The sequence below is a fragment of the Populus trichocarpa genome, chromosome 8, assembly GCF_000002775.5.
Source record: "Populus trichocarpa isolate Nisqually-1 chromosome 8, P.trichocarpa_v4.1, whole genome shotgun sequence".
NCBI lineage: Eukaryota > Viridiplantae > Streptophyta > Magnoliopsida > Malpighiales > Salicaceae > Populus > Populus trichocarpa.
In genome coordinates, this window is record NC_037292.2 from 4,809,528 (window position 1) to 4,827,124 (window position 17,597).

The following is a 17,597-nucleotide window of genomic DNA, read 5'->3' on the forward strand; positions in this document are numbered from 1 at the left end:
CAAATGGAGCCTTACTTTCAGCTAGGCGTTTTTTTGGAGCCAAAAATACAAACTGCTCTCTCTATTGGCGGGAAAAAACATGATTTTTCACTCCTAGATCTCCATTTACTTTAACATAAATGAATAAAAAAATCAAAATTTGAGAGGAAAAAAAAACAAGAGAGAGAAACAAAATAGCCAAAAGAGATAAAAAGAGAGAGATATCTAATTGAGGCTCGTTGCCCGAGAAGCACATCAAAGAAGAAAACCACAGATCACAAGCAAACACCGCTGTATTTTCCTTTCTTCCGAGTAAAAAACCCCCCCTTTTCTGTTAAATTAGGGTTTCGATTTGAGTGAAGGCAATGGCGGAAGTGGTCAAGATGGCAATCGACTGTGAAGATGAGTCAAAACCGAGCGGCCAAGATCAACCAAAGAAGACCCTGAAGAGGAAGCGAGCAACTTTAACACCAACACAACAACAGCAACTCGTGAACTTAACAGGTGAACAGAAAGAAGTCCAGATTGAGGAATTGAAGAGAGAAATGGAAGGGCTATTTGGGTATTACAAAGAAACGATGAATCAGAAAATGGGTTTTGGGTTTGGTGTAGATTTGGGTGGAAGTGAGTGTATTAATGTGAATGGGATGGTGGGTCTGTTAATGGAAGAGAGTGACATGTCGTTTTCGAAACTGGTAGAGGAAATATACGGGAAGTTAGTGAAAAAGAGTGGGAATTTGACTGTTGCAGTGGTGAAAAGTGCTGTGTTGTTTGTTGGTCAAAGAATAACATATGGTGTGCCTAATGTAGATGCTGATGTTTTGGAGGATGAGACTCAAAGTTGTCTTTGGTGCTGGGAGGTATTTTTTTTTGTTTTATTTTCCCTTTGTTTTTCGTCTATGGGCGCGTTTAATTTTCTAAAAAAGATCTTGATTATTGCTTGTGCTTTATCTTGTTACTCGTGCTTAATCATTTGATTCGTGTGCATGTTGTTTGTAGACACGAGATTTAAAGCTAATGCCGAAATCTGTCCGTGGTGCTTTGAAAATCAGGCGTATGTGCCGAGCAAAGATCCATGAGAGGATTACTGCTGTTTTCGGTAATATATGTATAATTAAGTTTTTGTAGCTGCTTTGAGTTTTTTGTAATTAACTGTAAAAGCATGAGATGCATCCGGTTTAATCTTTTCCATCACTTGATTGATAATTGAACTTCTTGTTGGTTTAATTGTACATGTCTAACAGAATGACCTATTTAGAGCTGGGTCAATGGATAATGCTTCCATTTCTCTGTGCGATAGCTGTGACTAAAAATGCTTGGACTGCTGCCATACTTTGAGTTTTATGAATCTGCGATTATCTTTAGTGTAGATAAGGTCTATCTGGATGAAACAAATGTGCTTTAGTGCTTCTGGAGTCTGAACAGACATTGCTTTTCTCATCTATTGTCTTCGTTACTAGAATTAAAAAATAAGCATGCAGAATTGAATGATAAGTGAAAATTGCTGTTGGACATGCTGCCTATCAACTGTACTGGATGGTTCATTTCAGTGATGATATAAAGCTACCTACTTTCTTGAGGTTATAATGTCATTACTGACTCTTGGCTCATTTTTCAGCGATGATAACTGCATTACAGAAGTCAGAGACTGATGAAAATTACAAAAGTGATTTAATAAAATCATCAGGGAAGCTTGGCAAAGTTTTAAGAGAGGCAGACATTCGTTTGTTAGTGGATGGCATGTTACAGAAGAATGGAGCAGATATGTATGTATAGTAAGAGACTCTATTTTGTCTGTACTTTAAATAATATTTTTCTTTTTATTAAATATTGAAATGTCATTGCAGGGCTGAAAAGCAAGTAAAAAGAGAAGAAAAATTGATCATCAAGCAATTGGAGAAAAATAAACGAGAAGAGGAAAAGGAGAAAAAAAGGATGGACCTTGAATTTCAAAAGGAAAAGAGACAAACTGTATGTTCAAGCCCCTCTCTCTCCTCTCTTTTTTTTCCCTGTACAAACTGCTACCATATGCTTTCTCTGCCTCTGGGGCAACAGGAACAATGTTCCTTGGGTCATTAAGTTATGCTTGAGCATTTTTTTTTGCTAAGCTTTGAAACATTTTTGCAGTTTGTTGTATTTATACTATTCATTTAATTTGTTTCAGGAAAAAGAGCAAAAGCGACTGCAGGAGGAGGCAGAAAAAGATGAACGGCGTCGTGAAAGGGAAGAGTTTGAAATGAAGAGACAACTGAAAAGGCAGCAAGAGGAAGCTGAGAAGGAACAGCGGCGCAAGGAGAAGGAAGAAGCTGAGTTGAAAAGGCGAGTTGCTGTACAGAAGCAAGCTTCAATGATGGAACGCTTTCTAAAAAGAAGCAAAAGTAGTTCCCCATGTCAGAATGACCAGAGTTTAACTAAAGCAACCACTTCTGATTCCTCAAGCAAAAAGAGTAAAAGGATGGATGAAGCAGTTACTCAGTTAATGGACTGTGCTCCTTTGTTAAATGATAACATTACAAGTGATGACATTCTCAAGTAGGTTTTGCATTCCCCAGTCTGTCCCCCTCACCTCCTTGTCTTTTTGCCTACAGTGACTTAACCTTCCTGGCCAGATGATTATGTGATGACTAGTCTCACTTATTCATTTTGCAGGTCACACTTGTCTTCCTGGTGTCATTTGGGTTGCTCTATCCGTTCCAATAGAAAACAGCATTGGAGTATCCGGAGGAAGCCTAAGACTGGACTGTTTAAGGAACTTAAGCTAACTGCTATCAGGGACCCAACTCATGATGATGATTCAAGTGCAGAGAAGCTTGATAGTGGATGGGGAGATCAAACTTCTGATGACATATCGTGCATAGATGTTAGAAAATGCAATCGGAGGAAGCAATTGTTGCAGTTTGATAAGAGCCATAGACCTGCTTTTTATGGTATCTGGCCTAAGACAAGGTAACCTCTCTTTCCTAGGATTGTATTATGCTACTTAATAAAGAGGCAGATGGGTTTAGGGAGAGTAGTAATTTCTACTGGAAATGCTGACATAATTACATTATTTAATGTGTCTTCTCTGGCATTTATGTTTAGGCCATTATGCTTAGTTTTCTAGAAAGTTTTTCTTTGTAATTATTTATTTTTACCTGTCAAGATGTAGTTCATTATCGGTTAATTCAGTAATTTCAGTGTTTGTGAGTGGAATAAACACATTAATATCCGCTCCTAATGTTTGATATGTTTATTATAGCACTGCTCATTGTTGTGCAAAATGCCTTAATGTGCTTAAGTTAAAGATTCAAGGGAAAAATGCTTTATCTTTTAAAGAAAAAGGAATCTTGTTTGATGAATTGAAGTTTAAGGGTGTAAAGCATGATGTTTTTGGAAGCTCCAGATGCTAAAGGCTCTGCCCCCCACCCCCTCCCATTTTCCAGTAAAAACCACATACCCTATATCTGGTGCCTTGTCATTAGCAACTGCTCTAACCTTTGAGCTCTTGAAGTTACCCATTTTCCAATTTTTTTTCAGGTCTTGCTGTCTGCATCTTGTAGAGTTCTTGAAGTTAGATCTTGCATTTTAAACTGCTTGATTACCTTGTTTGGGTATATTCCTGCTTTGCTATTTGTGCCTAGGCTCTACCTTTGTGCTTAAGTGCATCTTGGGCTATTAAGACTGATTTTTAAGTGTGCTTAGTGTGAGAGTTGGGAATTCAATGCTATGTTTGTGTTTTTTCTGGCTTCTTAGTCTTGTCTGCAAGGTTTAGGTCCATACCAATCATGAACTCGTGTTGATTCACTAGTTAATGTAAAATTGTAGGTTTAGTGTCATTTTCTTGTCAATCCTCACCCTTGATGTATTGCTGGGTGACTTGGGCTGCATTTGGTTGTATGCTAATTGACTGTAATTTCACCTTTTCAGTCATGCTGTTGGACCACGCCATCCATTAAGGAGGGATCCAGACTTAGATTATGATGTTGACAGTGATGAAGAATGGGAAGAGGTACTGAGTTTTCTATTCAAATAAAAACTGGAACTGAAACTATGATGTACTGATGTTGTTGTTCTATAGGAGGATCCTGGTGAAAGCCTCTCGGATTGTGATAAGGATGATGGAGAAGAAAGTTTAGAGGAAGAATATTCAAAAGCTGATGATGAAGAAGAGAGTGAAGATGGTTTTTTTGTACCTGATGGGTATCTCTCAGAAAATGAGGTAATAATGAGTTCCCGGGGCAATTCTGGAGTTAGACCTTGCTGTACTAGTCTTATAGTTGTCGGATGCATTCGTAAGTCTGAGTTGGTGACAGCAAAAAAAATAACTGAGAATCTGAGATAACTTAATGCATTCCCTTCTCTGGACTGCCTCCGGTGCTCCTTCCATCAGATCTGGGATTGATGGCCCACAAATCCATAAATGCGTAAATGACCCATTATACTGGATGTTTAATGGTCAATATTAACAATTCCTTCCCTCACCTTAAGTGCATTTAATGCTACTTTGCATTTATGGCACTGATCCGTGCATAACCATCTGTGCCCTTGCTATGCAGTATTGAGGTTTTCAAAGCAAGTAAAACATGTCTCAACACATCTAGAAGCCACTTGGAGAACCAAAAACAATAAACTTTCATTATAACCAATCAAAATATTTATTTTAAAAACTTTAATTGCCCTGTAAATGCAGGGAGTACAACCTCACAGAATGGATGCTGATCCTTCAGTCGAGGAGGCCAGAAGCTCGCCTAGTTGCAAGCAAGACTTAGAGAGCGAGGAGTTCTGTACATTGCTGAAACAGCAGAAATGTCTGAACAGTTTAACTGATAATGCCCTTCGGAAAAATCATCCCATGATTGTATTGAATATAATGCATGAGAAGGATGCGTTGTTAGTGGCTGATGACCTAAGTGACATTTCTAAAGTGGAAAAAATGTGTTTGCAAGCACTTAGCATGCGAGCATTCCCTGGAGGACCACAAATGGAGATGTTCTTGGATGTGTCATCTGAAAATCATGATGCTTGCTTGTTAAATGCAAAGGCCAGTGCTACACGTATCCCAGCTGTGATAACTTTACAAGACTCGGATATGCCTATAGTTGTAAGTTGTGCATTTGACATGTGTTACTGGCAGCATGCACTAATGATAATCCTGGCATGTTTATAGTTTGCCTTAGATTATGTTATGACTGCAGCCCATGATTTGTTGCTCACTGTAATCTTGATGAATTTTCAGGTGTCTGTTATTCAGTCATGCTCGCAAAGTATGAATAAAGTGGTTGAATCACTGCAACAGAAATTCCCCACTGTCTCAAAGTTGCAATTAAGAAACAAAGTTCGTGAGATATCAGATTTTGTGGATAATCGTTGGCAGGTTAGTGGCTTTCTGAAATTTTATCATTCCCATATTGAGGATTTACATGTTAAGGAAATATTCGAGTCTAACCAATGAAGTTTTGATGATTGATAAAAGCTGTTTGATTTATGAAATTATTTACATAAATATTTTAGTATGTTTATTTTTTTGGTGAATAAATCCTTGCTTATTTAAGATGACCTTAGTTCAGCATAAACCCAATTCATTTTGGTTCATCTGATCTATAAATTCATACCTGTTTTGGCTTTAGTTGGTTCCTTTTAGTTTGGTGGGTTCATGATGCCCCATAAATTTAGGTTTCAAGTCAAACTGCTGAAAGCTTGTGCATTGAGAATAGCTCTTGTTTTTATGGTAATGAGAGAACAAGTCAAGGGTTTGAAATTCCAAGAAATTATAGAACTTTCATGTGCAAGATTTACAAGGTTATAACTGCCGGGCAAGGATTTACATGTACATGAGCGTTTCGAAATGCGGTGGCACCCGCGTTTCCAAAAAATTTTAATTTTTTTTTTTGCTAAAAAATAATTTTTTTTTTGCTAAAAAATAATTTTTTTTTTTGCTAAAAAATAATTTTTTTTTGCATGTTTTGATTGTTTTTATGTGTTGATCTTAAAAATAATTTTTTTTAAAAAAATATCATTTTGATGCATTTCGACGTGAAAAGTACTTTGAAAAGCAACCACAACCACAATCAGATAGATCATCCAATAAAAGTAGTAGTAACTAACTGAGGAAAGAACCTATGCATGCAGCCTCCCTAGAAAGCTGAGTCGAGGTTCTAATTACTGCTTTTATAATGCAGGTCAAGAAAGAAGTTTTGGATGGTTTTGGCATTATAAGTTCGCCAGGTATGTATTCGTTCATGTCATCAACTAGTTAATCATGTTCTAGAACAATGTATTGCTAAACCACCCTACCTCCTTTGAAATGAGCAGAAAAGAGCAGAGGAAGGAAGCATAACATTTCTACATTTTTCTCCAAGAGGTGCCTGCCTCCTGCTGGTAAAAGCACGAATCCTAATGAGTCCTCACCGCCTATGCTGAAACATGGTTCTGTTGCTGAGAGCCAACAAATTTGCACATACAGCCATCCATAGCACTCTCTTCCGGATCATCTTTGGCCTTTCTGTTTTTTCTTCTCCAAATTGCCCATCTTTTTGGCCATATTCTGAGGCATGTAATTATAAATTATCACAAGAAACTCAACATTAGTGAAGTTTCTGTTTTAAATCATATGGTTGAATCGAAGGCCATATAAACTTTCAGCAAACCAATACCTTGATGAATTTTAATTAGGTTAAAATACTGGCGTGAAACAATCGTTCTCTGGAAACCAGACAAGACTGAGTAGCGAGTGCTATGAAAAGGTTTGCGGAGGACCGTTAGTAGGCTGGTGTTTGAACCTTGAAAGATGTTTGTGTGGCAACAGAGTTCCCGGGCTTTCTCTCTGCATGTCAGTGGAAAAAGTGATAAGATTTTACCGCAGTTTAAAAGTTAATTGGAAGTCAAGTTTATTTTTTGGGTTCCTCAGTTATCTCTAGAGGGTGTTTGTTACTGTGGCGTGGTAATATTTTTTTAAAAAAATTGATTTTTTTAATTGTTAATTTTTATATATATTTAGTTTGTTTTGATATATTTTAAAATAAAAAATATATATTATTTTAATTTATTTCAAGAAAAGCATTGGTTATCATAATCCCAGGCACTATTTAAATTTTACTAACATAACATAAAAGCAATTATCATTACTATCTACTGTTGCATCAGTTCCAATCATACAAAAAGTCACAGCAATTACGAGAATTTATTTGTTTTTTTTTATTTTGAATCGTCATTCAAAAGGTTTTTTTATATATATAAACAAGGATTAGTTAAAATAAAAATGTTCAGCTTTTGCTTAAAGCAAAATATTGATTCAATTTTATAATATTTTTTAATTTAAGAATATTATTTTGTAATTAAATAAATTTATGATTTTTCTGAGTAAAAAGGTAATAAAAAAACTTAAATCAATTTGCATAAATCATAGGGTTTTGTTTTGTATGATTTTTAATTTCGAATTGTAATTCAAATATTATTTTTATAAATAACTTACGATGAGTCAAAAGTTTGGTAAAAAATAATATATTATACCATATTATTACATTGACTTTTTTTTCTCAGTTAATTTGCCAGTACCATCTTTTCTTCTTCACCCCCTCTCCCATTGCCACCTGTTTTACACGGAAAACAATTACTTGGGTTGTTCTTTACTTTTTTAAACTAAAATGGACTAATTATTCGATTTTTTTTTAGTGAAATCAATTATATTATTATAAATGAATTAGAAACCTTTTTTTTATATATATAATAAAACCACGGATAAAGCAAGACTTCCAATAATTCCCTGCTACAAGAATCACGCACTGGCTCGCTGATGGCAATGATATTTGTACTAGCTAGTTTCTGTCTCTTTTTTTATTGGATAAAAGTTTTTTGAGTTAAAAATTTGTATAATTATTTTATATTTAACTAATTTTTTTGTTTTAAAGAATCTGAATTGTTGTAATTTTTATATTTATTTATTTATTTTTATTCTTTAATTGGATATAAATATGTCCATTATATGGAAAAACTTGAACATTTTACTTGTTAGATAAGGAGTATTTATAATCTTAATTTATTTTTTTATATAGAGACTGAAGAGTAATTTTATTATGATAATATTTATGGGGATAAATTTTTTTATACAAGTATTAATAAAAAATAATAACTCTAATACAATTATTAATAGATAATAATGAGAGAAAAAAAACTTAGAACATGTTTTAGGAAATTAAGACATAACAAAATACAACTCTTAAAGTCGGGCTTGAATGGTGCGTCCAAGAACCCACCGTAGCCCGCAAAAAGATGCCGAACGTGTCCAGCACATGGAACCAGGTGTTCTACTGGAGCCTCTCAAAGAGTATGAAAATAGGCCCATTATCATATTGAGTTTTGTTTTAAAAGAGATAAATCTTGTTCCATAAAAAGACGCTGGAAATCGTAACAGAAACTACAAACCACGACTGCACGACAACTCTCTCTCGTTATACTGTGTTTTTTTTTGTGTGTGTGTTTTGAAAGGGAAAAGCGAAAGAAAATGGCTTTGAAGCTGAACCAAATAACCTTCCCATCAATCCACAACCTTCCTTCTCAGCCTCGCTCCGTTAGATCTCATAGAGTTTTCATGGCCTCTACTTTGAATTCCATTTCCACCAAGTGAGCCTCTCTGTCTTCTCTCTCTGCTTCTTCTTCCTCCTCGTCCTCTTCTTTCCATTGTCATTGCATTTGTTAAATGAATCCTGGGTTTCCTTTCTTTGCCAATGGTGTGATCGGAAATGGCCATTTTTGTTATTGTTTTGATCTGGGCTCTCTTTAGTTCGCGCCGGGTTAGTTGATCAAAGATAGATTTCTTTTTTATTATTATTATTATAAATGAGCTTATATTGTTTTAATCTCGAATTTTGATTCCTGTAATTTTCATCGGTTTTTGGATCATAGTGTTGGAAAGTGGGCTCTTTCTGTCCTTTTGTGTAAAGTTGTTGGAGTTTGGTTTTGTCTTTGCAGTTAATTTATGTTCATCTCTTTTTGACGTATTCAAAATCGGTGGATTCTTTCATTTTTTTTAAAAAATAATTTAATAAATCATGCTGCTGTAAATCAATATTTTGCATGTATGTTTGATCAAAACATGGTTCTTGGAATTTATTTGTCAAATTTCTCCGAAAAATTTCTAGCCTTCCATTTTAAGAGATTGGTTTATTATTGAACACACGCATCAGTATGGGGCTCTTATTTTAATATAAGTCTATAAAGTTGGCCTGCGGTGCGGATTTTTTTTTTTAACGTAAAAAAGTTGTGTAGAAAAAAATTAAACCACGCGGTGTGGTTTACTTTGATATAACGAGTTTAAAGTTAATTTGAATGATGGTTAAAAAAATAATTTTATACATTATTTAGGTAGTGAGAATAAAATAACTTTAAAATATAAATAAAAAAAATATGTTAACCTTGCAAATGAAGTCATGAAACTAGAATTTAACATACAAAACAAATTATAAAATATAATTTCTAATAAACTTAATAATGAAATTAAAAAACTCAATTTAATTCAATAAAATCAAATTTATAACATGGGCTATAAAAACTTTGATAACTACGTAGCAATAAACTATAAAGTTAAATTTATGATAAATAAAATGTTAAAATATTAGAAAAAGAAAAAGAAAAAGAAAAAAACACACTAGAGATTTGCATTGTAAAATCACGTTGTATTTTAGTTTTCGTTAATAATTAATGCTTTTTTGAGGGGGGTACGAATCTTTGTTGATTTTATTATATACTTCTTTCTTTCCTTTATTTTAAGTGCTTGCTGTGATTCTCTCATTTTGTAAAACAGTTTCTTAAGTTAAGAGGCATGAAATTGTGTATTCAAGCTCAGTTAGACATGTAAGAAGAAAAATATTGGTTTATATCTGGGATTTTTTTTAAAAAAAATCTGACATTATGTATAGTTAATATCATTTTCACTATTATTTAATATAGCATATGGTAATATTCTAAAGGGACTTCTATGTGCCGTGTGAGCTGCATGTGGGGTTTTCTGTTTGTCCTCTATAGTTTTGATTATACGTACATTATTTAATTTCATGTTGTCCCTTTGTTGAGAGTTAGGTCTGATTTTGAGGGTTAACTTGTTCCTTTGGAACTAGGTCAGTTGGTTGACTGGTTTCAATGTCTGTCCAATTTTTCTCCTCGTTGGTGGTACTAGCTCGCTGTTTCTTTCTCCTCAGAACTACAGTTGTGTTTTGTAATTGTGTTTTCATACATAGTTTATAAGTGTTGAGATTGATGCAATTACTGTTCATGAAGAATCATGCCATTCTGATTTTTATAATTCTCTTTTCCTTCTCGATGGGAAACGAATGACTGTATCACTGTCTTAAGCTGTTCCATGCTATTGAATACTAGAAACCATGATATAGTGCTGCAATTTTCATAGTGGACGCTTTGTTTAGCTGCATTAAATAGTATGAAAATATAATGCTTTGGTTTTCTAGTTTATCTCGTACTCGTGTGGTCTGTATTAATAAGAAAACATTAAAAGCACAATTTGGTTATTTTAGTTTATCAGGTTTTGTAGAAAAATTGTTGAAGTAATTGAATCAAATAGAAAGGAATAACTGAATCAAATAAAATAAATGCTTCTATTGGATTTGATCTTTCAGTTTCCACCATATTCTGCACAAGCTCTTAATATAATTTGCATGAATGCATGTTTAAACCCTTCATTTTCCGTGTTGGTTTATTTTGTGCAAAGGATTATATATGAAGACTGTTAGGGTTCCTTACATGGAATTTGAACTTCTCTCGTTTAATATTTGTCCCCCATGTTTCTTCGATTGAATATGGTTATCATGCATGATGTGTTTAGGTTGTTGTTTGAGTTACACTTCCACAGATTTGGTTGGATTGTTGACTTCAATTGTCTCTCTATATTGCGGTGGTTGGTTAAGTTTGGTCCTTTTTCCTTAAAACCTTACCAATAAAATGCATCACCACACACAACACACACACACGCGTGAGATGCTTGCATAGTTTTCCTCTGGGAGTCTGGAGGCTATTCCTATAAAAATTATTTGAATTTCTTTCCCAGCCTTAAAGAGAAGATTTGTCACTTACCAATGTCATAGATATTGTTGCTTGTATACCTATAATTTAAAGGGGTTCACCGGACATCATAAATTTTGAAGAATGCCCTGAATTGCAATGTGCAATTCAGTCTTTTTTTTTTCCATGTAAAATATGCTCTTGTAAAACATTTCCCTCTTTTTTCCATGTTTGGCTCACCTAAGAAAACACGGTCAATGGAAATATTTCACAGCCAAAGGAGCACGACCTAAGACAGTGGAAAACAACTTATGGTTCTCAAGAGATGAAAATATTTTATGAGACTATCTTTTTCTTTAAATCATGGACCCCACAACTTATTAATTCTTGTCTTTTCGTAAATAACAAATACCAAACATTTATTTTCAAATAATTTTGACATGGCCGAACATTGAAAATAACATGTTTTCTAGGAGAAACAAGTCATTTGACGTGAAAACAGAGCCTAAGATGTTGAATGTAGAACTGGTATGCTTCTCAATTAGCCTGGTTGTTTCTTTCAAAAGTAATAGATAGAGATGTAGACATTCTCAGCTCCTTCTTATTTTTTTTTTAATATCATGAAGATAGCATGTGAAAGTATGCCATAAAAATGTGGAAATAGTTATAAATGAGTGAGAGATACACTCTTGCAATGATTGCATCCTCGATCCTGCTGTTGAACATGAATAACCATTTGCAGCCCTGCTCTTTAAAGCATGATTTGTCAGTTGGCCTCATGCATCATTAATAATAGAAATAATAAGAGAATGAAAAATTGATGCAAGTCACTTAGAATTTGCATCTTTCCATATATATGCACAGTGCCAGAATTTACACCGCTACCCAATTCTTATGCAACTAAGTGTGGGATTACCTCAGGATGTAAAAGTTGGATACTTGTACCTATGTCAAATTTTTTCATGTCATCTAAAGAAACAGTTGGAGTGATCTCACGTTGTCTGCGTATCATTACAGAGGATGGTTAATATTATCCACCATGTTAGTTTTTGCTTTATCGAAGTGTTTGTAACTTTACTTTTACTGATTGTAGAGAGGTTCAGAACCTAAAGAAGCCCTATTTTCCTCCACAAGAGGTACATGTTCAAGTGACCCATTCCATGCCTCCACAAAAGAAGGAGATTTTCAAATCCTTGGAAAACTGGGCAGAGGATAACCTCTTGACGCTCCTAAAACCTGTTGAGAAATGTTGGCAGCCACAAGATTTTCTTCCAGAACCTGAGTCAGATGGATTTTATGAGCAAGTTAAGGAATTGAGGGAAAGAGCAAGGGAACTTCCTGATGACTATTTTGTCGTGCTGGTTGGAGATATGATTACTGAAGAAGCCCTCCCAACTTACCAGACAATGATTAACACCCTTGATGGTGGTATTAGGGACGAGACTGGTGCAAGCCTTACTCCTTGGGCAATTTGGACAAGGGCATGGACAGCTGAAGAAAATAGACACGGTGACCTTCTCAACAAGTATCTTTACCTCTCTGGAAGAGTAGACATGAAGCATATTGAGAAAACAATTCAGTATCTTATCGGGTCAGGAATGGTGAGATTTCTTCCTTGTTTATCTGGCACTGTGAATTCTGATACAGTTTGCACAACCCCCCATCCCCACAGCCACACCAGCACCAGAGAGAGAGTGGACTACCTCAAATTTCTACTAGAATCTGAATTTTTATAATAAATCACCACGTAGATTTTATTTTGACAAATTCTCTTACCTTGTGAACCCAAATTCCCCCCTGAATCCTTTTCTTTTGAAAGGAGGATGGGGAGGGGATCATAAAATCTTTCATTTTCTTTCAAGTTTCTCTCTCAAATAACCAAGAATTTTTATATTGCAACTGGACCGTATTGTAGTTTTCCATACTTGCCCAGTCACTGGAAACAATCCATGCACCACTGTAATCTTGATGATATCAAGAATTTGTTTGGTTGTCCAGACTCTGTAAATTGAGTTTGGTTACTGTTTGTAGGGGTGTGGATGCCTGGAACTCAACATCTTTGGATTTATTGTTTTAGCTGATATGGATATTAAATTAAATGGCATTTAGGTTAGATCTTGCAACAGTTGGATGATAAAAACTGTTGTTTGCTTGCATGTCTCAGCTAGGATAGTTAGCCATATGCGCAATAGGTACTTTTGTGGAATGACAGTAATTAGATTGGTTAAATCTCTTGCTAGGCTTCACCAGCTTTTGTCAATACCAATTTCTTGAAGGATATGATTGTCTGCATCGCTATTATATTGCGTTATTGTTGACCTTCGTATCTTTGTTATTTTGTCTACCAACGCCTATTTTTTATTAAGAGAATGGATATTTGTGCTTTGCAGGAACCTAAAACAGAAAATAACCCCTACCTTGGTTTCATATACACTTCATTTCAAGAGCGTGCTACATTCATCTCACATGGGAACACGGCTAGACTAGCTAAGGGGCATGGGGATATGAAACTGGCACAGATATGTGGCATCATTGCTGCAGATGAGAAACGCCATGAAACTGCCTACACCAAGATTGTGGAGAAGCTCTTTGAGATTGATCCAGATGCCACCATCTTGGCATTAGCTGACATGATGAGGAAAAAAATCTCAATGCCGGCTCACTTGATGTTTGATGGTCAGGATGATAACCTTTTTGAAAACTACTCGACTGTTGCCCAGCGGATTGGGGTCTACACTGCCAAGGATTATGCCGATATTCTGGAATTTCTTGTAGGGCGATGGAAAGTAGAGAAGTTGACAGGTCTTTCTGGTGAGGGACGTAGAGCACAGGATTTTGTATGCGGATTGCCTCCAAGGATTAGAAGGCTGGAGGAGCGAGCTCAGGGTAGGGTCAAGGATGCATCATCCACTGCACCATTCAGCTGGGTTTTTGGTAGAGAATTGAAGCTCTGAGTTCATCACAGAACTAGTCTCTGCTACCACCCTGTCATCTCATTGATTAAGACAAGCAATACATGTTTTGATGGATCCTCTCTGTGTGAGGAGATAAGTTGGTATTGCTGTGCGGTGTTGTTTTCTTGCACTGGTTGCATTGGTTCAACGGAAAGACCTAAGTTTCCTACGTTTTTTTTTTTTTTTTTGCCATTTTCAACCTGGAATATCGAGTGTAAGCTCGAGAAACTGTTGACATTTCTTTAGTTTTAAATCTTTTGTGTATGAGGTGAACCGCTTGGTTTTTTAATCCGTAGAATTCTTCTTGAGTGCACGAGCTTACATGAGTTTTTCAAGTTCCTTAATGGAGTGTTATTATTAGCAGGAGGAGACCTGATAAAGATGGATCTGGATCGAGTAAGCTTTTTGTTTTTTCACTATTGCTCATCAAGGTGGCCAACTCCTTGAATGATCCGACTATATGAGAATTTAGAAAATGAGAGATAATCTCTTAAAAATAACAACAAAACTTGAAAGAAAGAGAACTCCCGGAGACTTGGAAATTGGATGAAAGCAGATGATTTTTTATTAGTAAATCATTTCCTCTACCATTAGAACAAAATAAATGAATTTAAGCACAATCCATTTTATATATCAATCCATGATTCCATACAAAAACCAATCACACTATATCAAAAAAGTTGATACTTATAATTGAATTCAAATAAAGAATTGTGGCAGAAGCACCACAAGGACATAAACATGACCATGAAAACAATCCAGCAAACCCAGATTGATTATACTTGGAAAGGCCATGGCCAATCCTTCAGGTCCTCGTCTTGCTGCACCTTAGCACTCCTCCTCGTAGCAATATTGCCACCATCATTAGCATCACCTTCCACGTAAGCATAATACTTCAAGAAAAATGCAAGAGTAAGCACAACCCACTCCAGGCAAAAGATCACCACACACAACCCACCAGCAAGCTTCAATATCACCTCACCATCTTCTTCCCTCACATATGACTTCAGGTTCCCTAGGAAACCCCCAGTTCTTGTAAAAATCAAAACCGACACTGACCCTTGAAATATGGCTGTCAACACTGTGGCCACCATATGTGCGGCGTACCACTTATTAGTCCCTGATGAGGCTGCAGCACAGCCTGAAACTGCCCCAACAATGGTAAAGACATGAAGGAGAATGAGAAAGAAGCCACACACTGAAGGGACTAAGCGAAGCGAAAGGGTTAAGAAGATGCAACTGGAGGCTGCACCTAGTAGAATGTAGTTGCAGAACAAGAAAACCTTGTGAGTATGGTAATGGGATTGAGACACTGAAGAATTGGCGCCGCCTAGAGTGATGCTGGCACCCATTTGATGATTCTGTTATCGGAATTGGCGATCCCCTTTTGATGTTTGATTATTTTTCAGGTGGTTTTTTGTAAGAAATTCTGAGAGATCTATTGATATGAGAGAGAAAAGAGTGGGAGATAATGAAGATTTGTTTGGGTATGATTGAGGGAGAGAGTTGATTAATATAGGGAGGGGTTTATGTGTGTAACGGTCATATTTGGAAATGTGACCGTTACATGGGAACCAAAGGACCCCACCTAGTAGCGGATTGTTTTGCTTTCGGCAGCTGTTATGCATGAAATCGTGTTTGGAATTGTGATAATGATGGTGGTTTAAAATATTTTTTATTTAGAATTAGATTAAAATAAAAATATTTTATTTTTTAAAAATTATTTTTAACATCAGCATATCAAAACGATTTGAAAACATAAAAAATTTTTATTTTAAACAAAAAAATTTTAAAAATACAATTTGCACCGCGTTCCCAAACACTCCCTTCACCCGTGAGATCCTACGTGGCCTTTCAGGGAATCCTATGAATCAAAACCAACTTGATGGTTCACCGGGTCAAAATCATGAATTCTGAGTTGGACTTGTTCCGAGTTGATCCGAATCAACTTTTCTAATAACAAACAAACATATGAAAGTTTGGAAAGTGGTTTCCTGGAAACCACTTTTTGAAAAACAAATACAGCCAAAAGAAAAAATATTTTTCTGAAAGCTAAACCAAATTTTTCTTTGACTGAAAAATATTTTTTGTTGTTTATATTTAACAAATAAAAACATAAAAGTTGGAAAAGTAATTTTTTCAAAACTACCTTTTAGAAAATAAACATTGTAGTTAGAAGAGCAACGCTTTCATGGCATGAAGCATGAGTTATAAACCTTGCAATGGACTCTGTTTTTTCGCGCGCGATGAATTTGATTTTCTTAAATCATACAATCAATTAAATATTGTTAATTTTTCTCTATTTTGTTGCAATATTGTTAATGATTAATTTGATTTGTGATGATATGCCAAAACTTGCAATAATTAGATTGTGGGTTTAGATATCGGGATCCATCAATCTAATGGCACCAATAAGCATCTTGTCTGGTGATGGAGTTTATTATATTTATAGTTTGTTTGTTTTTTTAGTGATATTGTATTTAAAAAACAATAAATTTTTTAATTTTAATTTTTTTATGTGTTTTTTAATGTTTTGATGTATTAATAATGAAAATAATTTTTTTAAAATAATTTTTGTAATATATTTTCAAGTAAAATATCACAATATTAAATACTAACTTACAATAAATTTAGGATTAAAATAATCTCTAATGAGTATTTTAGCTTAGAAAATGTCTCATTTGTAGAAGAGATCAGAGTAAATTTCTCGTGTAGGTGATCAATTTAGACTTTAATTGAAAACATGGTGCAAACCGTGTTCTTTAAAAATTTAAATTTTTTTTATTAAAAGTTAATTTTTATGTGTGTTTTGGATCGTTTTGATGTGCTGATCACAAAAATAATTTTTAAAAAATAAAAAAATATCATTTTAATATATTTCGACACGAAAAATATTTTAAAAAATAACCACAACCACATTACCAAACAGGCTCTAATAATACATCATGGTAATAAGATTTTGTTGTATATTCACGGTTAAACGCAAATTCACAGCGAAAACGGTACATGATTTAGCTTTATTTATTTATTTATTTTAATTTAATGATAAGTGTTGAAAAGAAAACATTTTGCACACAACTACATGGACATCAGCTCACACCCTCCAAGTGGGTAACAGCATTAAGATCTGAAAATTCATTATTTCCAATGAAAAAAATCCAGTATTTGAAATACATGTGGAAAGAGATGCATTTTTTTTAATACGGGGATCATTATGTGGGTTTGAATATATACACAAGCTTATACGTATAAATTAATTACCGTCATTTTTAATTCAAGAGTTTGTTATTTATTCTTGAGCTTCAAACCATGCTTGAATGTATTTTAAAAATACATCTTTTTTTTAGTGTGAATCAGGCATAAATACTAAAAAATTAAATTAATTAAAGAAGGTAAAACAAACCTGATTAGATCATAATACAAAATTATTGACAATCCAATCTTCTTTAAGAGGGTTCCGAGATAAAACAAAAGTAAGCTAACCAGTCTTGCAGAGTTGGTCTTTCTGAATATGTACTGAACCTTGACCTCCCAATCTCGAGTCAAAACTCAAAAGTATACACACTTTAACAATCAAAATATAGTTACTGTATTTTCTCAGCTTGTTTTATGAGAAGAATCACCACCAGGATACAGTCGAATACGATAATAAGATGTTGTATTTCAAAGATCCCA

The 17,597-nt window shown here is 34.7% G+C and overlaps 3 protein-coding genes across 4 annotated transcripts; 2 read left to right on the forward strand and 1 right to left on the reverse strand.

The window, feature by feature from the left end:
* The first annotated feature begins 133 nt into the window (after positions 1 to 133).
* On the forward strand, positions 134 to 6,604 carry LOC7472465 (chromatin assembly factor 1 subunit FAS1). Its single transcript, XM_002311230.4, has 12 exons — positions 134 to 839; positions 979 to 1,078; positions 1,598 to 1,745; positions 1,827 to 1,950; positions 2,144 to 2,511; positions 2,629 to 2,925; positions 3,886 to 3,967; positions 4,037 to 4,177; positions 4,649 to 5,059; positions 5,195 to 5,332; positions 6,138 to 6,183; positions 6,271 to 6,604. The coding sequence occupies exons 1-12, from the start codon at positions 345 to 347 to the stop codon at positions 6,429 to 6,431; spliced, it is 2,511 nt and encodes an 836-aa protein (XP_002311266.2). The 5' UTR covers positions 134 to 344; the 3' UTR covers positions 6,432 to 6,604.
* A 1,728-nt stretch (positions 6,605 to 8,332) lies between these two features.
* Positions 8,333 to 14,235, forward strand: LOC7472466 (stearoyl-[acyl-carrier-protein] 9-desaturase, chloroplastic). 2 transcript variants are annotated; one of them, XM_024606288.2, is made up of 3 exons: positions 8,333 to 8,577; positions 12,062 to 12,569; positions 13,359 to 14,235. In XM_024606288.2, exons 1-3 carry the CDS (start codon positions 8,459 to 8,461, stop codon positions 13,920 to 13,922), a joined length of 1,191 nt encoding a protein of 396 aa, XP_024462056.1. In that variant the 5' UTR covers positions 8,333 to 8,458; the 3' UTR covers positions 13,923 to 14,235. The 2 variants fall into 2 exon arrangements, with proteins under 2 accessions (XP_024462056.1, XP_024462057.1); XM_024606289.2 differs by lacking the exon at positions 8,333 to 8,577 and adding an exon at positions 10,042 to 10,122.
* Positions 14,236 to 14,527: 292 nt separating this feature from the next.
* On the reverse strand, positions 14,528 to 15,411 carry LOC7472467 (uncharacterized). The gene has a single exon (XM_002312168.4). It carries the CDS (start codon positions 15,272 to 15,274, stop codon positions 14,699 to 14,701), a length of 576 nt encoding a protein of 191 aa, XP_002312204.1. The 5' UTR covers positions 15,275 to 15,411; the 3' UTR covers positions 14,528 to 14,698.
* Between the last annotated feature and the right edge of the window lie 2,186 nt (positions 15,412 to 17,597).